This window comes from Aquarana catesbeiana, linkage group LG02 (genome assembly GCF_042186555.1).
Source record: "Aquarana catesbeiana isolate 2022-GZ linkage group LG02, ASM4218655v1, whole genome shotgun sequence".
NCBI lineage: Eukaryota > Metazoa > Chordata > Amphibia > Anura > Ranidae > Aquarana > Aquarana catesbeiana.
Genome location: NC_133325.1, coordinates 723756344 through 723776865, shown reverse-complemented (window position 1 = coordinate 723776865; position 20522 = coordinate 723756344). Strand labels below are relative to the sequence as shown.

Below are 20522 nucleotides of genomic sequence, written 5' to 3'. Positions count from 1 at the left end.
GCATTAGCATTCTTATTTCAGGCCTTTTTTTTCACCAAGCAATCCTGATAGAAACATCCTTCCTGTCCTAGGGTGACAACGCTCACTCACTATACCATATCTTTGGAGGAACAGCATTGTGACCTAGGACTGCAGAAAACCTCCAGATCCCTTCTTCTCGATTAACAGCAGCACAGGCCGACAGCTCTGAAGATTGTCAGCCAACAAGATTTCTTAATTCTTTACTTACCAAACAGATACAACAAAACACTTTAAATAGTATATTTAAAAGCCCAAAAGAGGACCAAAAAAGATATGTTCATTGTTAGGGTTAACATACCTTTTCAAATTTTATAAATATCCGTGTCTTTGCATCCAGCAGGCTTTCTAGAATAGTTTAATACAGGACAATCTAGAACATTGGTCTCCAAACTGCGGCCGGGGGCCAGATGTGGCCCTTTGCTTGTTCTTTTTCTGGCCCTTGGGGCACTATTTCATCCACTGATACCAACAATAGGGCATAATTCCCCCCACTCACACCAAGGAAAGGACACAATTCCTCCCAAATACACCGAAGATGGGGCACTATTCCACGCAGTGACAGCAACGATGGGACACAATTTCTCCCAAGGACACCTGCACAATTCCTCCCAGTGACACCAATGATGGGGCACAATTTCTCCCAATTACATGAATAATGGCGCTCAATGACACCAGTGATGGTGCACAATTCTTTCCAGCGACACCAAGGATAGGGCACAATTACTCCCACTTTGACAAACAATAGGACATTATTTTTTTCTCACTGATGTCGGGACGTTTTTCTACTTCTACTGACCACAGTCCGGCCCCCTTAAAGTCTGAAGGACAGTAAACTGGCCCTTTATTTAGAAAGTGTGGAGACCCCTGATCTAGAAGAAGGGAAAACTGGCAACTACATGATTTCAGCAAGTGGAGCAGCCAGCTACAGAAGATATGAAGGATAAACATTTCAGTCTAAAAATTCCATTGTGCCATCCGAGTCAGTACTAATGCATAATAAAATTGTCATACTTGATTGCAGTGTACCTTTAAAAGGGAACTAAATTCTCTCAAGCAACATTAACTAATTTAATCCTTATGCTGCCAGTATTAGTAAATAGACAGGAAAATATATTTACTTTTTTTTTTTTAACATACATCCCAAGAGTCTTCATGGGCATTTTGTTTTATTTAATTTGGAGGGGAGGGGGGATTTCTCAGCTAACCACATCCTCCTGCCTGCATACATGCCTAAAAGGCAGACAGGTTACAGGAAGTAAATGCTACATGAATCATCTGCCCTTACTCAAGATGGCTGCAGTTAGAAATTCTAGAGGGTGTTTTTCTAATAATTTTGATTATTTTCCAATAAAAAGGGGTATACAAAACATTGTGAGATTGACGCATGAATACAACTGTCTCCCATACAGGAAGGAATAGTGAATATATTATATTATATATTATATGAAAAGGGAGGACAAGCAAATGCAAATCAAATTTTTCAACTTAGGTTACAGGCAAGAACATACAAACCAGCGTATGTGACTTCAAACATTAGTGCCAATGTGTACAAAATCTGCAGGCAAACAAGGTAATAGCAAGTGAATGTGACCTTACTGGCCTCTGTTAATGTGTGTGAAATGTTTATTCCAATCCAATGTGTCAATCTGAGACAGAGCAAACATGCCAAGGCTGGGCAAACGGGAAGAATATCCCCAGAAAGGGATCGCCTCCCCCAGTTCAAATCACAGATGCTACGTTACATGGCACAATGCAGTGGCAGACAACCTCTCCAGAAGATGATAAAAAGGAAAAATGTCAAAGGGGCTAGAGCCAAATAAACATCTGTTCTCTAATAAAACTAACAACATTCCCTGCAAGGTAGGAGATCCATGGATCCCAAATTTTTCCGAATAAATTCACTTTATCATTAAGAAGTGCAGAAAGTCTTTCATTTCTCATGATACAACATAGCTTAGCTTTGACCATATCAAGTGGGATAAAAGCTGACTTCCAGGGTGATGTGATGATAATTTGTGCCGCTTTGACTATGCTGTAAAGGAAATCAACCTTTTCACATGTCTCTGAGCCTCTTGCACAGGATAGCCCAATAGAGCTTGATGCAATTTCTTAGGATCCGCTTGTGTCAGGGAATAAATAATATTATAGATAAAAGTCCAATAACACTTTACTTTTAGACACGTCCACCAACATAATAAAGTGCATCCTTAGGGGGTGTTTTTCAAAGTGATTTCTCAACAAAATAAAGAATGGAGGCATGCATGGATAGGGGAGTTTGTTCTAAATATTAAAAATGAATCTAACAGCATTTTCAGTTTGTGGTGCTTAATGCTCAAATACAGTTAAGTTCTGCTTTAAAGTGGATGTAAACCCGATTCATGAAATTTGAGCTGGGCACAAATATCTGCAGTGTTTTGTTATCTCTCTTCAAAGCACTATGTCCCACAGCTGTCTCTTGCTCTGTTCTTTTGTTATCAGCCTGATAACTACTGACAAAGTCTCTGTCACATAAAGCAACCAGAGTTTTTTGTTGGGGAGGATGCGATAAACATAAAGAGCTGAAGGTCTCTACCTATGAGGAGAGGGGGTGTGTGCCATTCCTCCAATCAGCTGTCTTGGCTGTATGCCCAGGCTTCACTGCAGTGATAACCAGAAGAGAAAATCTCCTAACACGGTGTGCACTTTCTAAACAGTATATAAAGATGAAGAGAGCAGATATACAAGGAAAACTTATGTAGGGGAATTTGTTTCATCTCTGTTTATCATCTGAGGCTGTTCACTTCACTGGGTATATGTGAGGGTTTACATCCACTTTAAGTGTAGTTGTGCAAAAATAAATACCTACCGATACCACAGTGCATTGGTTAAAATGTTAAACTGTCAATGGTATTCTACTGTTGACAGCAGTAAAAATAATACTGCTAGAGAAAATTAATCAAAAGAAAAAATTTACTTTTCAAACAATATACTTACCAACCCCATGGTGGTGGTAAAGCATAGAAGTAACACCATCAAATCTGAAACCATCGAAACCATATTCTTCAATCCACCACCGCAGGTTAGACAGAAGGAACCTCAGAACTTCCCAGCTGTTAGGGAGGAAAACAGTAAGTCCTCTTTATAATTCAAACACAATCACATTTTTTGAGTTTGTAGCATAAATACAGTATGCTAGGATGCATAATCCTACATATTGAAAACAAACTATAAAGGTTTGTCAGCTCTGCAGTCAAAGAAAATCAGTAGGCTGTATTAGGGTCATGTTAGATCACTCTTTTAGCTAGCAGAGAGACTGGCTAATTACTACAGACAGTCCTGAAACTTGGTTACTAAGGCCATATTACCATTTACTCTCCAGGCTAATTTTTTCTTTTTAAATGTTTTCCGACCACAACATTTAAAAGGTAAAAATATTACATCTAAATGAAAGCACAGACAGTTCCTAAAGTACCTTGGCAAATACATAATATTCAGGTAATTAATATACATAGACTGCATTGTGTGTCTGGCTGTTACAGTTTCCAACCTCCCTATCTGTATAGTGCACCAACTCCCTGTGGGATGTCTTTACTCTCGATTTGCTACTAAGCCAGTCTAGTTCGTAAAAAAAAAAAGCATAGTGTCACTGATTTCCATACTGCTTGTAAGGCAATCAGGCCTGGGTTTATGAAAATAAACATGACAAGGCGACCTAGGTTTTCAAAGTCACAGGTTGCCAGTTTCATTATTTTACATGCCATGTTTTTACATACCATTAACATTTATCACTCCTGCAAAAGAAGAGAGCTTATGCTCATCTCTTTGGTGGCTTAGATTTTCCTACCTTCTTCGCTCCAGCACTGCAGCCTCGGTCAATCTCTTTGGCATTCAACATTTCTTGGAATGTAAGATACCTGGGTCCCCTGCTGCATCCTGTGGTTTTATTCTTAAACCCTTACATCACTACAAGACTTAGCAGTGACAAAGGAGTCGAAGAATGGAACCACAGCGTGCAATGGGGAACATAGGCATTTAACACTAGGAGCATTGGATACCTAAGTGTCTTAAAGTGGTTGTAAAGGCAGAAACATGCATTAAGATAAAAAGCCTTCTGTGTGCAGCAGCCCCCCTAATACTTACCTGAGCCCCCTCTTGAACCAGCTATGTCCACGAGTGCCTCGGCAGTTCGGGACTCTTTTCATTGGCTGAGACACAGCGGCTGTGCCATTGACTCCTGCTGCTGTGAAAGTGAGCCAATGAGGAGAGAGAGGGATGGGGCCGAACCATGGCTCCGTGTCTGAATAGACAGAGGGAGCTGCGGCTCCCTGTGGGGCACTCAAATTGAAAGGAGCCAGGAGCACCGAAGAGGGACCCAAGAATAGAAGGATCTGGGCTGCTCTGTGCAAAACCATTGTACAGAGCAGGTAAGTATAACATGTTGTTATTTTTATAGCAAAAAAAAAAAAAAAAAGACTTTAAAATCACTTTAAGGATGTCTAAGTAAGTGGATAGATGGCTCTGGATTCCCTGTATTTTTCCTTATGAACACGGAAATAGGTGGAGAAAATTTGGGCGTTAGGTGTCTAGACATCAATAAGGTGGCTTATGCACATCACAAGGGCTTCCAGGGTTGTGATTGACTGTAGTGAATCTGGAATTAAATCACCACATGATATTAAAGTCCAGATACAAGTTTGTTCTAGTGGACATTCAGATGGAACACACACACAGCCCTATTTTGGGGACCAAACCTCGCCCCCTTAATCAAAGCTTTGGGGGGAAATTGCTGTAAACACATAAATTGGTGTGTTGAACAGGCACAAGCTCTTCAACAACTGGTTGAAGCAGCTGCTTGAAGAGTTTTTCCAAGGCTAAAGAACTGGAACAGAAAGTACATAGGAGACATGGGCCACCGAGAGGCGAGTATAATTTCAGGATTTCAGCTTGATAGTTTAGGCAACTGACAGGGTTGCTTTAGCTTATGTGTTTATGCTTGTTACCTTCCCCTTCCTTCAGTTATAATTTCTGCCTTCCCTCCAGCTGCTAACCTCACTTCCCGCCTATTATTAACCTAAGTTAAATTAATGTTAATTTTGGCATTTCCTTGACAGATTCTCAGAAGTTTTTACTTTCATTTCCCAAATGTCATTGTATTTTGTAAGGTGTACTGTGAAACGTGTGGGCATACCATTACTTGAAAGATACTTATTTTAAAACAATTACTTCTTTTTTTCCCTTCCATTTAGATGCCTAGCCGACAAGCAGCAAGCACCATATTGCCATGGGCTCAAAACTAGAGATAATCATTTAAAGTGGAGAAGTTAAAAGGTAAGTCTTGGACGGGCTGTGCATTGTAAAATGAGAAAAGAATATTAGGTTTTATACAGCAATAATCTGGTTGCAAAATCTGTTCCCCATCAGCGATTAGCTGCTCCTTTTTTAGACTATTAATTAATAAAATGCTGAAATGCAAGGTGACATTGAATATAATAGAACTGTGTTATGCCAAAATGTGACAATGATATGGCTTATATTCATAGTCTATAATATATAAGTACTACTTCTCGGATGTTTAAAGTGTAGATATATGGAACATCTTTATGAAACACAAACTATACAAGGCTTTTGAAGGTCTTACAATAAAGTTAAAAGTCTTTTTGCCTAGGTACCAGCTGTTCTTAATTTTCTGATGCGAGAGTTGCTTTTAACCGCTTCCCGACCAACTGCTGCAGTTATACTGCGGCAGGTTGGCTCCCCTACGTGAACCATCGTAGCTATACCTCGGCTCATGGGGTCGGGATAGCGGATGCCTGTCCTCGTGGCCGATGGTCACGATGACCGCCGGCCAAGAGCGATCGTGGGCAGGAGAGACGGAACAGGGACGAGTGTGTGTAAACACACACTTCCCTGTTCTGACAGGAGTGACAGATCGTGTGTTCCTATTAGCTAGGAACCACGATCCGTCACTTCCTCCAGTCAGTCCCCTCCCCCTTCAGTTAGAATCACCTCCCATGGAACAGGGTTAACCCCTCGAGCGCCCCCTAGTGTTAACCCCTTCACTGACATTTTTACCGTAATCAATGCAATTTTATAGCATTGATCGCTGTATTAATGCCAATGGTCCCAAAAATGTGTCAAAATTGCCCGATGTGTCCGCCATAATGTCCGCAGTCATGATAAAAATTGCCGCCATTACTAGTAAAAAAAAAAAAATAATAATAAAAATGCTATAAATCTATCCCCTATTTTGTAGGCGCTATAACTTTTGCGCAAACCAATCAATATACGCTTATTGCGATTCTTTTTACCAAAAATATGTAGAAGAATACATATCGGCCTATACTGAGGGAAAAAAATGTTTTTTATATATTTTTGGGGGATATTTATTATAGCAAAAAGCTCCTGGCATTGGTGGACATGCCACGTAGTTTAGACCGCTCGCATACCATCCTCTTATTGGACATTCCGAGATTGCAACTAGGACTTGTTACTATACTTACCTTGGGTTTAAGTGCTTTAGTCAACCTACCACTAATGCCCCCAATACTACCCTCTGGAATATGTTCCACGCTGACTAGCTATACCTCTGGGCTCTCCTCCTTAATTGCCTAGTTTAATAACCCCTCTAACTTTTTGGCCATCTTTACTCCAAGCTGATCTGCACCCTCCTCATTTAGGTGCAGTCCGTCCCTTCTATAGTACTGGTGATCTAATGAGAAGTTGGCCCAGTACTCCAGGAAACCAAACCCCTCCTTACTACACCAGCTCTTCAGCCACTTGTTTACTTCCCTAATCTCCCTCTGCCTTTCTGGTGTGGCTCGATGTACCGGTAGTATTCCTGAGAATACTACCTTAGAGGCCCTCTTCTTCAATTTAGCTCCCACATCTCTAAAATCATTCTGTAGGACACTCCATCTGCCTCTGGCTTTGTCATTGGTGTCAACGTGCACCATGACAGCCGGGTCTTCCCCAGCCCCTCCCAGTAATCTGTCCACCAGATCCGTGATGTGCCAAACATTTAAGTGGTTAAAGAATGAGTTCACCTTTCATAACATGTTATGTGTTACACCCATATTCAGGAGACCCCCCCCCCCCCCGTGCTTTAACAGCTAGGGAAGAATCTTCTCCCCCCGCAAGTTGTCACAATTTAAAAAAAAACGTGGCTGAGCGAGACTTTGACCGCGTCACTTATTCACAGTGTACTGTGAATGAAAAGCTACAAGTCCTGACAGCCTTAGTGGTTGTCGGCTTGTAGTTCTCAATTAACTACCATGGCGCTGTGGTAGGTAATTGATTCTTCCTATCAGCATGTATTGGCTTGCTCATATTAAAGGAGTCTGCAGGAGTCCTGTATTTAAATTTTAAATTTAAAAATGCAATCTGTGCAGTCTTCACAAATGTGAATAAAATGCGTGAATCTCAACAAAAACTGAAAACAAATACAAAATTAAAAATTCCAATAAAGATGTAGTTGAAGTAATTGTAAAGTCTTGTTTTTTTGTTGGTTTTGCACAGAGCAGCCCAGATCCTCCCACTTCTTGGGTTACTCTTTGCTGCTCCTGGCCCCTCCCTCCTATTGAGTGCCCCCACAATCAGCAGCTTCCTATGGGGGCAATGGAGCCGAGTCGCAGCTCCATGTGTCCATTCAGAGCCCCGACCTGGCCCAGCCCCCTTTCTTCCCTGATTGGCTGGCTGATTTTGATTGACAGCCGTGTGAGCCAATGGTGCCACTGCTGTGTCTCAGCCAATCAGGAGGAGTATCCCAGACAGCTTAGACATTTGTGGACATTGCTGGAGAGAGATGGGGCTCAGGTAAGTAATTAGGGGGTGCTGGGGTGGCTGCTACACACAGAAGGTTTTTTATTTTAATACATAGAATGCATTAAGATAAAAAAAACCTTCTGCCTTTACAACTTCTTTAACTGCTATACATTTCTATGAAGTGCAACTTATAACATAAGAATAAACAAGTCCTTCAATATAAAAGTCCGCTGCCCCTTTAAATCCCAATCAGTACAGTGACACATGATATTCTATTCTTCTCTCCACAGGGAGATGCATGCAATCCACCAAGTGAATTATTAGCCAATCACCTCCCTATATGACCTCAAAAGGTCCTACTGAAGAAGTCTGACCTCAGACATAATGCATACGGGGGGGGGGGGGGGGTGAAGCCTCATTGGTGATGTAATTTCTGCAGCCATCTTTTGCACTTAGGTGGCAAGACTGAAACATGCTGTTACTGCCATTCTGGAGAGAGACTTGCGGTTTTATTTGTGCACATTTTTTATTTATTTTTTTATCTATGCAAGTGTTTTAACCCTTTGCACACATTATAGAAATACAGAGAACACTATTAGTTCTTTTTTTGTTTTGTATATACAGTTATGTCCATTTCAACTGGCTTGGTGATCCTAAAGTAGAGGAGGAGCCAGGAGGAAAAGCACCATTCCCCGTCATAACCCAATGCAAAGGGGCGACATACAGCACTAAGGCCCCTTTCACAGGGGCTTTCCGATCAGGTCCGCCTGTCAGTTTTTCAGACAGACTTGATCGGAGCCTCCATTCACTCCTATGCAGTGGGGGATGTCAGTGGTGACATGTCCGCTGACACCCACCGCTATCTGATCCTGTCCGTGAAATCCAGATGGATGGTGACCCTATTTTCCATCCCTCTGGAAAATCAGATTGGAAGAAAACGGACAGGCGGTCTACTTTCATGCGATCTCCCCATAGAGGAGAGCTGGACTCTTGCAGGTCTGTCTCTGCACAGTGAGCGTCTCTGCACAGGTAAGTCTCGTACCTGTTATGCGCCTGCTCAGCGGAGATCAGCGGAACAATCCCCAGCTGAGCGGAACGCCCGTGTGAAAGGACCATATCTGACCTCAAATCTTCTGAGGTCAAATAGGGAGATGGGCTGTGGGCAGCTAATTAACGTGGCAGATTGCATGCATCTCATGGTAGAAAAATCACAAATTATATCACGTGTCACTGTGGTGATTGTAATTTTAAAGGGACAGTGGACTTTTAAACTAAAGGACTTGTGTATTGTTATGTTAGGAGTTGTTCTAAACTTCATGTTGTGCGAATGTTTTGAGCAGCTACAATTACTGTAGCTGCTGACTTTTATTAAACACACACTTACCTATCCAGGGATCCAGTGCTGTCTTCACTCGTGTCAGTTCTTCATCGGTCTTTAGGTCCACAAAGCCACAAACCTTGGATGTGGGAAGCCCGGCTGTGACATCCTGGGGCTTCACAGCCGGCTCCCCACTGCACATCTGCAAGTCGTGCAGTGCTTTGTGAATGGAGTCACAGCCTCTTGGGGCCTGTGATGTACCACAGGAAGTTGTGGGCAAGGAAAAAGAGGTTGGGTGCCAAACTTCCATCTAGAGCGCCGGTTGGGAGCCCCAGAAGAAGAGATTAGGCGCATTGCACAGAGGAGGTAAGTATAACTTGTTTATTACTTTAGGAAAAAATGTCTTTACAACTGCTTTAAACTCTACAAAGTGCTACTACTTGTGTTCCCCAATCCCTCTAATTTGTGTTTGTGTAATTTGTGTTTGTGTTTTTTTTTTATTTTGCTTGAAGAAACATTACATCTAAATAATCATTTCTAATCATACTTTCTCATTATAGTATCCTAAATAAGCAGTTCAAACTTATACCAAACAATAAAACAACACCAGGAAACATTACTTTATTTGTATTCAAAGTGTTATAAAACTGCAATCTCTAAACTGAACACAAGTAAAGCAAATGTAAAATCAAAGAAAATTATATTTAAAATGCAGAAACAGATACATTTATCCACGGAACATCTAAAACGTTAAACTCGCTCTGTCCACCAAGACCAAGACATGACAATCATTATTTTTAACAATGTGAGTAAGAGTAAAAAATATGTTATGGTAACGCTTTAATAAGCGTGTGTGGTGACAGCGCACAAAAAATATATATTTTCCATCATGCAGCTAATTTTATGGCCACATTTTGTTTGGCACAGTCACTTCAACAATCCGCTGGCAAATTAAATTGATAAAGATCCTATGGATTTGTTAAAATGAGATAGCAGGAGGCTATTACCAATGGGGTGGATTGCATGTATTCTCATAAATAGAAAAGCAGCATGTAGAACACTGGGGCTCTGTTGAGTAGATTATTTTTAAATTCAACAGGATTATCATTTGTGAAGAGTAAACTCTTATTGTCAGTCTGGCTTGCAGCTGTGTGCATGTAAGTGAAAAATGCAATGTATTGATTAAATATACTCTGGATAGGACTAGTTGTACCATGGCGAAGGGAAAAATAAGCTGCCCTGAATTAGGTGGGTTAATGCTGTAAGTATACAAATGCTACTTCTGCTTGAAATCAATACTTCTAAAGCTGGTCCTAAATAAATGGATTTCTCGTTAAGGGGGATTTAAAGGAAAACTGGACAACCCTTGTTTCCTTCACAACCCTCTGTTCGGTAAGCAAAAATAGGATTTTTTAAAACAGCTTACCTGTAAAATCCTTTTCTTTCGAAGGACATCACGGGACACAGAGCCACAGTAATTACTGATGGGTTATATAGGTATCACTGGTGATTGGACACTGGCACACCCTATCAGGAAGTTCAACCCCCTATATAATCCCTCCCCCTTGCAGGGATACCTCAGTTTTGTAGCCAAGCAATATAGTGTATTAGAAGAGGGGCGGGACCTCTGTGTCCCGTGATGTCCTTCGAAAGAAAAGGATTTTACAGGTAAGCTGTTTTAAAAAATCCTATTTTCTTTCTCGAACATCACGGGACACAGAGCCACAGTAATTACTGATGGGATGTCCCAGAGCAATGCTACCTGAGGGGGGGGGGGACCACGACCAAGTAGGGTGCAATCAGACCTGAGGACCCTGTACCGCTGCCTGCAGCACACTACGCCCAAAGGCGATATCCTCATGCCTTCTCACATCCACCTGATAGAATCTGGTGAATGTATGAACTGAAGACCAGGTTGCGGCCTTGCAGATTTGAGCCATAGAGGCCCGGTGATGCACTGCCCAAGAAGCACCAATAGCCCTTGTGGAATGTGCCCTGATCTGAAACGGAGGAATCTTCTGTTTCAAACCGTAAGCTTGAATGATCAACTGTCGAATCCATTTAGAAATGGTAGCTTTTGACACTGCCTGTCCTCTATTGGGACCCTCTGGCAGCACAAACAAAACATCCGTCTTGCGGATCTGAGTAGTTGCCCCTAGATAGGCCTTAACTGCTCTTACTACATCCAACGAATGTAGAGATCTCTCTTCCGGAGAACAGGGATCTGGAAAAAAAGGACGGTAGAACAATGTCTTGGTTTAAATGAAAATCAGAAACCACCTTCGGTAAAAAACTAGGATGAGGGCGTAGTATCACTCTATCCTTGTGTATAATCAAATAAGGCTCCTTACAGGAAAGAGCTGCTAATTCTGATACTCTTCTAGCAGAAGAGATGGCCACCAGAAAAATTAATTTCCTTGTCAACAAGACCAAAGGAATCTGACTTATTGGTTCAAAAGGCTGTTTCTGTAACACAGCCAGGACCAAATTCAAGTCCCAGGGGTTTAGGGGCGCCTTAACCGGAGGATTAAGACGCATCACCCCCTGCATAAAGTTTCGGACCAAAGAATGCGAAGCAAGTGGCCGCTGAAATAATAGTGATAAAGCAGAGACCTGGCCCTTGATGGTACTCAAGGCCAGCTTCATCTCTAATCCCATCTGTAGAAAATCAAGGATTCTACCTATGACATATTTCCTGGGATGCCAACCTCTGGATTCACACCAGGTTATATAAGCCTTCCAGACTCTATGATAAATCATCCTGGAAGCTGGCTTCCTTGCATTAATCAAGGTAGATATGACAGGACCTGAGAGCCCACGACTCTTCAGAACGTGGGTCTCAATAGCCAAACCGTCAAATTTAGCGTTTGTAAGGCAGGATGGAACACTGGACATGGGGATAACAGGTCTGGGCGTACCGGTAGGGTCCACGGGGAACCCACCGTCATCCTTACTATTTCTGCATACCAAGTCCTTCTGGGCCAAGCGGGGGCCACCAGAAGTACCGACTTCCTTTCCTGCCTGATCCTGCGAAGGAGTCGTGTTAGTAGCAGAATAGGTGGGAATGCGTAAATCAGTGAGAACCGATGCCACGGAATCACCAACGCATCCGTCCCGCATGCAAGAGGATCTTTTGTCCTTGCCACAAATCTGTCTATCTTTTTGTTGAATCGGGATGCAAAGAGATCTACATCTGGAACCCCCCATCTTTGGCATATGGCCCAAAAGACGTCGGGATGCAGAGACCATTCCCCTGGAAGTAACTGCTGGCGACTTAGATAGTCCGCCTGCCAATTCTCTATTCCCGGGATGAAAACTGCCGATATGCATGGCACATGCATCTCTGCCCAGACTAAGATCTGGTTCACCTCTTTTTGAGCAGCTCGGCTCCGGGTGCCTCCCTGATGATTGACATAAGCCACTGCTGTGGCATTGTCGGACTGGATCCTGACCGGACAACCCTGTAGCCTGATAGTCCAGGCTTTTAGAGCTAGATGTATCGCCCGGATCTCCAGAATGTTGATGGGTAAGGTCCTCTCTGTCTTGGACCATACCCCTTGGACCGCAGCCTGTCTCCAGGACTGCTCCCCAACCTGACAGACTGGCATCTGTTGTTACCACCGTCCAGGTAACCGGTAAAAGGGATTTCCCCTTCTGCAGGTTTTCGGGTATGAGCCACCAATTGAGGCTCTGATGCACCGCATGCGACAGGTGCATCGGAAAGTCTAATGCCTGAACCTTCTTGTTCCAGGTCGACAGAATACTGTGTTGCAGCATTCTTGAGTGAAACTGAGCATAGGGAACTGCTTCGAATGAAGACACCATCTTCCCTAGTAGCCTCATACAAAGGCGGACTGAGGGGCCCTTCTTGGTCCTTACTGTCAGAATCAGCTCTCTCAAAGCAGTGATCTTTGCCTGGGGTAGAAATATTTTCTCCTGGCTTGTATCTATAATCAGACCTAAATACTCCAGTCTTCTTACTGGTTTTAGGAAAGACTTTTCTAAGTTGAGGATCCAACCCAGGTGTTCTAGATACCTGACCGTGGTCCTCAAGTTTCCATTCAAAGAGGCTACCGACCGGTCTATCAAGAGCAGGTCGTCTAGGTATGCTATGACAGCTATACCCTGAGCCCTTAATCTGGCCAGAGGAGGAGCCAAGATCTTTGTGAACACTCGAGGTGCAGTGGCTATCCCGAAAGGCAGAGCCACAAACTGGAAATGGCGCCCTCCTACCTCGAAGCGCAGAAACTTCTGATGAGCAGGAAAAATGGGCACATGCAGATATGCATCTCTGATGTCTATTGATGCCAGAAATTCTCCTCCCTGCAGGGTGGGAACTACTGTTCGAATTGATTCCATGCGGAAGGATTGAATCCTTAGGAATCGGTTCAGATCCCTTAAGTCCAAAATGGGCCTGACACCCCCATTTGGCTTTTGGACCGTAAAAAGGTTGGAATAGAAGCCCAATCCCTGGTCCTTTGCGGGAACTATCATAATGACCTCCAGCGACAAAAGTCGCTCTAACACTAGAAGGAGCGACTGCTTCTTCTCTGGGTCTCTGGGAACATTTGATCTGAGGAACCGAGGAGAAGGGAATTCCTGAAACTCCAGCTTGTACCCTAAGGTTACCGTGGAGACTACCCATCTGTCCTGGAAGTCCTCGTGCCAGAGCTCTGAGAACTGTCGCAGTCTTCCCCCCACTCGAGTGAGCGGGGGCGCCCCCTCATGCAGAGGTCTTAGTGTTTTGCCTAGTAGGCTTCTTTCCCCAGGACTTCTTTTGTCCCTGGGGTTGACTCTTGTCTCTGGACCCCGATGGAGGCGGCCGTCGAGACTGCCTGGAGGCTGAAGCCCCCGGCGCTGGAGAAAGAGTCCGTTTGAGAGAGGGACGCTTACTCTTCTTCTTGACAGGTAAGAGAGTGCTTTTCCCACAAGAGATTCTCTTGATATAGTTATCCAAGTCCTCTCCAAACAACCTTGCACCACGAAATGGAAACCCAGCCAGTAGCTTCTTACATGGTGCTTCAGCTGACCAATTTTTCAACCATAGGATTCTACGTATATGCACCAACCCCAGTGAAAGACGGGAGGTTTGCACGATAGAATCTCTAATGGCGTCAACCACAAAGCATAAGGCCGCTGGAAGGTTAGCAAACCCCTGGGCCTGCTGTTCAGGTAATACTTTGATGACCTGCTTAACATGGTCTCTTAAGTATTGACAGACTCCAATCGCTGCTACTGCAGGTTGGGCCACTGATCCTGCTAAGGAGAAAACATCCTTCAATAGGGATTCCATCCTTTTATCTACAGGATCCCTGAGCATCTGAGCATTGTCAACAGGACAAGTCAGGCTATTATTTACGGAGGAAATGGCGGCATCAATAGCCGGTATTCCCCACATTTTAATAAACTTTTCTTCCATCGGATAAAGTGTTGAAAACTTTCTCGGCGGAAAAAAACGTTTGTCTGGGTGATCCCACTCAGAATAAATAAGCTTTTCAAGTAAAGTATGAACAGGAAAAGCATGTGCTGCTTGGAAAGGTTTCAGTGACCCCAAAGCAGAAGAGGATTCTTTAGCAGTTTCAGGTATGGGCAACTTAAATGTGGAGCGGACCAATCCAGTGAGGATCTGCACTAAGACTTTCTCCTCTTGGGAAGTCGCAGAAGGTTCCTCTCCACCAGAATCCTCCGAAGAGGAATCATCCATCCCATCCCGATCCTCTGAAAGGGATTCATCTCCTTTATCCCAGAACTCCTCTGTCTGAGGGTCTTGGGGAACAGAGGAAAGCCTAGTGCGTTTTCTTCCACTGAGTGAAGACGTAATCACGGCCATTAATCTTTCCTCTAGACCATTAATGGTTGAGGAAAAAACCTCTTGTGTAATATATACAGGGGCTGAAGTGCCAGAAGCAGGTGTAGCCCCTGACCCCGATGGCTCTCCCTGGCTAGCCGTCCCTGGCCCATCTTTTAGGGGGGGAGGATGCTGCCGACAGGGGGCCCTCAGAACCTGAACGAGATCCCCTAGTGTCTCTGGTTCCTGGGGTGCTTGAACCTCTTCTACCCATAGTGCAAAGCAACAAGGTGTGAGGTATACAAATGAACACTGCCCGCTGAGCGATGTAGTCTGGCTAAAAGCCTTGCTACCCAATGCTCAGTCTGGTGTTACTTCAGTAAATGCTGCCTAGGAGAATGCCTGTGTCCCACCTTACATGCGACCGTCAGCTCTGTGTCTCTCAGAAGGCTGAGTGCACCTGTACAGAGTGCCTTTAATAGCCTGCAGCTGGCCTGAGTGGGAGTCTAAACACTCTGTGCTGACATCCCGCCCCCTCCTCTACCGCCCCCCCCCCCCCCCCTCGAGTTTTGCCGACTCTCCTGTCATGCTTCTGGAGAAAAGGCTGGGGATGGGGGGGGGGGAAGGAGGGAGACTGGTAACAAGATCTGCCTGAACGGCTATCTTCAGAGATGGTGGCCATTAGGCCGCAGAGCCCGGGTGGTATAACCACTTTCTAGACCCCTGTGGCCCCTCTCTAGCCTGGGGGGAACATTCAAACATGAGAAATCCCCCTTTCCACCTTACCTGCTTGCAGCCTGCTTTGAGATGCTGGGACATAATCAGCACTGAACAACTGAGACAGTCAGTCAGCATGTGTAGGTTTGTGCTCTTGGCAGCCCCCGGTGGTCACAATAGGCATAGCATGCATTTACCTTAAAGGAGAAAAGCCACTAGAACTCAAAAATTCTGTGGAATCTCCTCTTACCTTATCCAGCCGCAGGGTGCTGTTTACACAGACCCAATATTCACCTCTCACGGTGGGCTCCGTTTGAAAAAACCGTCAGAGACTGGGGCCCCCATCAGTAAGGGGATCCAACAGTTCTGGGACCGTAAAGCACCTCGCCAGAAATTAGGAAGTTTAAAGCCATTTTCTGATCTGCGGGGTCCAGCTCTCTAAAAAGAGAAGCATTACGGGTAAAACCTCGTTTCTTCGGACACGAGGCCCGGGTACCATTCAATTCGGCCATGAAAAGACACTTTGAATGGATCCGGTTCGCCTGGCTTGCCCCAGTATAGGATCTTAAGATATTCCCTTTGGAGCTCAGCACAGGACATCTTTACACGTCCATCACCTAAGACACTGGCGCAAAAACTGAGGTATCCCTGCAAGGGGGAGGGATTATATAGGGGGTTGAACTTCCTGATAGGGTGTGCCAGTGTCCAATCACCAGTGATACCTATATAACCCATCAGTAATTACTGTGGCTCTGTGTCCCGTGATGTTCGAGAAAGAAAATCACATTTAGCACAGGCTGACCTCAGTGTCCCCTGCTGGTCTAGTACTGCAAAGAGAACTGCACTGAGATTTATCACAACTGAAGCTGATGCCATGAACAGTTGCTTGAGATTCTGGCTGCTCCAGTTTTGATACATTCCCCTCAGTGTGTTTTACAGCTAGGTTGTAACCAGCGTGAACACGGGCTACATTTTCCTGGATAATGTTAGTTTTCCTAAGCTCAGTGGTTGATTGATCATACCTGCTACTGTTAAGGAGGTTCCAGCAATTGGTGTGGGAAGGAAAATCATTGAGTTATGAATATTTGCCTGACCCAACCAATCCCTGAGGTCTTTGTTCGGGGGTATGGTTTGGGAATATAAATATTTGAAGTACCTTTCCAGGGTTTTTTCTTCTGGGTTTCTGCCTTGAGCCTGCCTCAACCTGGGGCATGTGCTGTAGGCACAAAAACTTTAGCTGCCATTGCCTTTCCTACTTCAACTCTGATCCTTTTGGACTATAAATTCAAAGCACAGGACTACCTCTTCCTTTTATTGCTGCATTTGTTTTTCCTTAAAGGCGACGTTAACTTTCAGAACATGTTCCACCTGTTTTCAGGGTGGAACATGTAACATGTTCCAGCAGCTCTCCCCCCTCACTCTGTGACAGCAAGTGGGGGTTCCTCTTCCCACACCCGCTGTCACAATTTGAAAAGAGTGCGGCTCTGCCTAAACAGCCACATCATTCATTCACAGTTTTCTGTGATTTAATGCCTAAAAGTTCTGTCACCTATTGCGGCTGGCGGCTTGTAGTTTCAATGAGCTACCAGGGCACTGGTGGGCGCTCTAGTAGTCCATTGAGTTTTCCTGATCTCAGGTAACTGCCTACCCGTACGAGGTACCGGCAGACAGCTATGCTCAGAGTCTGCAGGAACCTGAAATTGCACCCATGATCTGCTGATCGTGGATGCAATGCTCTGCAGGCTCCATAAATAAATAAATGCACATTTTTTTACCTGCAAAAAAAATTGTATTTATTTTTTATTTTTTTAAAGGTGAACTTCCTTTAACAACTGTAGGTATTCAGCACTAAAATGTTTCTATTATCTGTATTACTCTTGCTATTGCTTGTATTATTTGGTAGAGAGCTATAGCAGACAACCAACCTATAAATCATTAGTAGTAATAGGCTGCCAAGCAGTGTAAGCAACAGCAGGATAAGGGTCATGCATGTCAGCTACATGGGGTGACCCCATCCATGTTACTACACAAAGAGCCCAGTGACACAGGGTATTTTTTCTTTTTCTTTTTTTTCTATTTTTTTTCTATTGATTAATGTTTTCCTGAAACCATAGTGTTGCATAAGCTACAAGCATAAAAAAAAAACAGTGCTCTGTTTTAAAACACCATGAAAAAGTAGATTTCCTCGACAAATATGCTAAAACAAATAAAATACATTAAACATGCTGCCAATATCATACTATCATATATGTAAGATCTAAGATCCAGGATTCGAAAAAGGTTAATAAAGCATTGTACACATTTGGTCTGAAGTCTTTCTATATGTATACCGCTTCTCTGAATTACAATAAAGCCTGTTGGAAATCAACTATCTGCTGTAGCAAAAATCTTTTGCCTTGTGGAATTACAATGAGCAGAAACAGAATAAAGGGGAGGGAAGGGAAAGACCCAATCAATATTTTAGCACATTATAAATTATCTCAGTGCCATAGAATTTAGATGATAGATCAGTAGGCTATCCACTATAAAGCCATCACATATTAATATGTTGTAAATCAGAGGACTAATAGGAAAACACAACTAGGTTTTCCTGAAATGTATTAACAATCACTGAAGACATTATGCGGCTATGCTAAAAATCTATAAGCAATTTCTGTGTTGTATCTGACTTGCCAATGTGGAATTAGATGAAAGAGATAAGAAGGTGAATGGCACAGGGGACTCAATATGCACTGCCATATACAAAAGAGCACCTAGCATTTTAGGGAGAGAGAGGTAGCAGGTAGAATGTTACAATAAAATATAAAGATGATAGTTCTGTATAGATCTCATAACAAAATCAACTATACATTTGCTGTACAATTTACATAGCTGTTCTGATTTAGAGACAAGCTACATGGATGATTTCTGATTCACTCTATGCCAGCAATGGAAAAATTGCCCTTGACCAACCACAGTAAAAATAGGTACTTACTGAGTTACTTGTTCAAGTTTCTCTTTTGTGGGCAGACCTTTGTGCCAGAACAGTTAAAAACAAACTTGCCTAAACTCACCAAAATGTAACTTCTATAACTGCTATATAAGACTATTTGTAACTAATGTTAACATGACAGTTCAATATGGTAACCTATATTCTGTACATTGAATGGCCCTAAAAAATGTAATTTCCTGGCGCCGACATGTGGTAGTATGCTGCCATGGATTGGCGCCAGAAAGGAAAATGACGGTAACTATTTGATGCATATTTCCGTTTTCCTGCCTGTGTGACTGGTTTACTGGTTCTCACAATTCTGTACTGAGATAGAAGTCATATTTTAGGCATCCCTTGGGATAAGAGTTTCATTTTGGTGAGATATACCCTAAGGCATCTAAGGCACATCCTCATCTGAATTCAGAGATTTTTTTTCAGGTGCTCATAGTGAAGCTGACCTTGCTATTTCTTCCGAACAGTAAAAGCAGTAATCTGTAACAAAGTTTACCAAAATCTTGCAATGTCTATAGATTCATTATAGGAAATTGCGTTTCTCAACAAAACTAGAGTTAAACTGGCTATAAATCAGTAGAGCTTTTAAACGATTGTGCGGAAATTCAAAAAAATCATTAGAGTATTCAATCTGAACATCAAGTTAACTCATTTTGATCAAAACACCTAAAATGTTGTCCTAGAACATGTTTATTATATGTATGATTTTTGCCAAAGGAAAACCACATTTACAGTTAGAATTTCATTTTTTTCCAAAAAAAAGTCCATCCAGCTCCTCTGAATTTGCTTGTCACCATAGTCAATTTGTCCCCACTAACCATTATTGAATTACAGTACCTGACCGCGAGATTGTGTTTCCAGTGCGATACCATCGCACTGGTTCTCGGCGACAGGGTACTGTGCATGTCGCGCTGGCTCGCTCATCAGGAAAGGAAAACACCGCGCCAAATTTTAAATTAAAAACCGGCGTGGGTTCCCCCCCCCAGGGGCATACCAGGCCCTTAGGTCTGGTATGGATTGTAAGGGGAAGCCCCTACTGAGAAAAATCGGCGTGGGGATCCCCCCCAAAATCCATACCAGAAATCCATACCTTATCCGAGCACGCAGCCCGGCCGGCAAAGGAAAGGGGGTGGGGACGAGCGAGCGCCCCCCCTCCTGAGCCGTCCCAGGCCGCATGCCCTCAACATGGGGGGGTGAGTGCCTTGGGGGAGGGGGGCGCCCTGCGGCCCCCCCACCCCAAAGCATCTTGTCCCCATGTTGATGAGGACAAGGGCCTCTTCCCGACAACCCTGGCCGTTGGTTGTCGGGGTCTGTGGGCGGGGGGCTTATCGGAATCCGGGAGCCCCCCTTTAATAAGGGGGCCCCCAGATCCTGGCCCCCTACCCTATGTGAATGAGTATGGGGTACATGGTACCCCTACCCATTCACCTAGGGAAAAAAGTGTCAATAAAAAAAAACACAGTACAGATATTTTAAGAATAATTTATTAGGCAGCTCCGGGGTCTTCTTCCGACTTCGGGGGGTCTCCTTCCGACTTCTCCCAGTGTTCGGCCTCTTCTCCCGGGCCCCTCCGCTGTCTTCTTCCAGCTCTTTTGCCAGGGAGGGGCCCGGTCTGCTGCCGCTGTCTTGTCGCCGCTGTCTCGTCGCTTCTTCTCCCGGGCCCCTCCGCTGTCTTCTTCCAGCTCTTTTGTCAGCGAGGGGCCCGGTCTGCTGCCGCTTTCTTGTCGCCGCTGTCTTCTCCCGGGCCCCTCCGCTGTCTTCTTCCAGCTCTTTTGCCAGGGAGGGGCCCGGTCTGCTGCTGCTGTCTCGCCGCTTCTTCTCTTTTTCCGATGTTGACACGATGCTCTCTCCGGCTGGAATGCTGTGTGCGAGCTGCGGAGCCATTTATATAGGCGGTGACCCCGCCCCCTTGTGACGTCACGGTCCCAGCATGCGCAGGGACTCTGGGGTCACGC

General features: G+C 44.1%; 1 protein-coding gene across 5 annotated transcripts in view; it reads right to left on the bottom strand.

Moving 5' to 3' along the window:
* Window positions 1–20522, bottom strand: part of GBE1 (1,4-alpha-glucan branching enzyme 1) — a 309698-nt gene that overhangs the window by 122787 nt on the left and 166389 nt on the right. For all 5 annotated transcript variants that reach the window (XM_073617016.1, XM_073617018.1, XM_073617015.1 and 2 more), the window contains one exon: window positions 2995–3110. In XM_073617016.1, the coding sequence (XP_073473117.1) occupies window positions 2995–3110 (116 nt within the window). The remainder of the gene's footprint in view (window positions 1–2994; window positions 3111–20522) is intronic.